Below are 1068 nucleotides of genomic sequence, written 5' to 3'. Positions count from 1 at the left end.
ACAAAATAATGTTCTTTTTAGCAACATCATATGACCCCTTAAACTGATGGAATTTCAGGCCTAGTGACACAAGTTACTGGCTAAACACGTGGTCACATGATCTGAGGAACTTACCAATGAGAGAGTCCATTTCAATAGGAAGGTGATGAGCCTGTTCTAATGAGTATCCCGGAGCACCTCTGAGACCTAAACAAAACATATTGCTAATATTGTAAATAAACTTGCACTAAACATTAAAAAAGGTGGTTTGAAAACCTCAGATTTCTTCAACGGTTACGTTTAAGAACGTTGCAAATGGTAGTGCTCACCGACTGTGTTGTGCCAGCGGTTGACGGCGAACAGCCGGCTGCATGTGACCGTGACCGCAGCGGGAATGCTGAGGTGTGGCAGCGTGTTGGCCGCCACGTGCGTGACGGGAGAGTTGGAGGGGAATTTTAGCACCATGATTACATCTTGCTGCATTTGGTCCTTGAACATTAGAGGACTCTGAGGAAGGAAACACTAATGAGCAGAAGAGAGAAAGAGGAGGAGGAAGAGGAAAAATTGGGAAGAAAATGGAGAAAGGAAGGGACAGGGAATTAGAAAGGTAAATTACAATGGAGCAAACAAGGTGAAAACCACAGGGTGGGATTCTGGGTAAGGATGCAGTTTAGGATCAGTTTTGGGCTGGTTTGGACCATCAGGAGGGGGTAGGGCTGGGTGATATGTGTAACATCCAACCCTAGACAGCCTTCTAGGTGTAAATCAGTGTCCGAACCAGCTAAATATAAAGTTTATGTACTACCGGACTGTCATTTTGCCACTTTGGTCCATCACAACTAGCTGCAATTCTGAGCTACATAAAATGAAAGTAATAAAGACAAATCATGATAAAAGATGTAATAACAAGAGACCATATTGATCTATTTAAAAGAGATCTAATATAGGTAACTCATTAAGAAAAATTTAACATAGATCACAATAAATAGAGGTGTCTTGATAATAAAGACTCACCAGGTGCATGGCGGAGCTGCGTGGAGGGTGAGGCTCTATTAGCAGCTGTGATGGAGCCTGTCCAAATGACTGAAT

General features: G+C 42.7%; 1 protein-coding gene across 1 annotated transcript; it reads right to left on the bottom strand.

The window, feature by feature from the left end:
* Nucleotides 1-73: 73 nt before the first annotated feature.
* Nucleotides 74-1062, bottom strand: LOC107682715 (neurobeachin-like). Its single transcript, XM_016478876.1, has 3 exons — nucleotides 994-1062; nucleotides 309-501; nucleotides 74-186 (listed from the first exon to the last, which is right to left on the bottom strand). Exons 1-3 carry the CDS (start codon nucleotides 1000-1002, stop codon nucleotides 74-76), a joined length of 315 nt encoding a protein of 104 aa, XP_016334362.1. The 5' UTR covers nucleotides 1003-1062.
* Nucleotides 1063-1068: the final 6 nt, after the last annotated feature.

The sequence above is a fragment of the Sinocyclocheilus anshuiensis genome, unplaced genomic scaffold (genome assembly GCF_001515605.1).
Source record: "Sinocyclocheilus anshuiensis isolate Anshui unplaced genomic scaffold, SAMN03320099.WGS_v1.1 C32518076, whole genome shotgun sequence".
NCBI classification, from domain to species: domain Eukaryota; kingdom Metazoa; phylum Chordata; class Actinopteri; order Cypriniformes; family Cyprinidae; genus Sinocyclocheilus; species Sinocyclocheilus anshuiensis.
The sequence above is the reverse complement of the archived record's forward strand: the minus strand, read 5'-3'. Positions and strand labels throughout refer to the sequence as shown.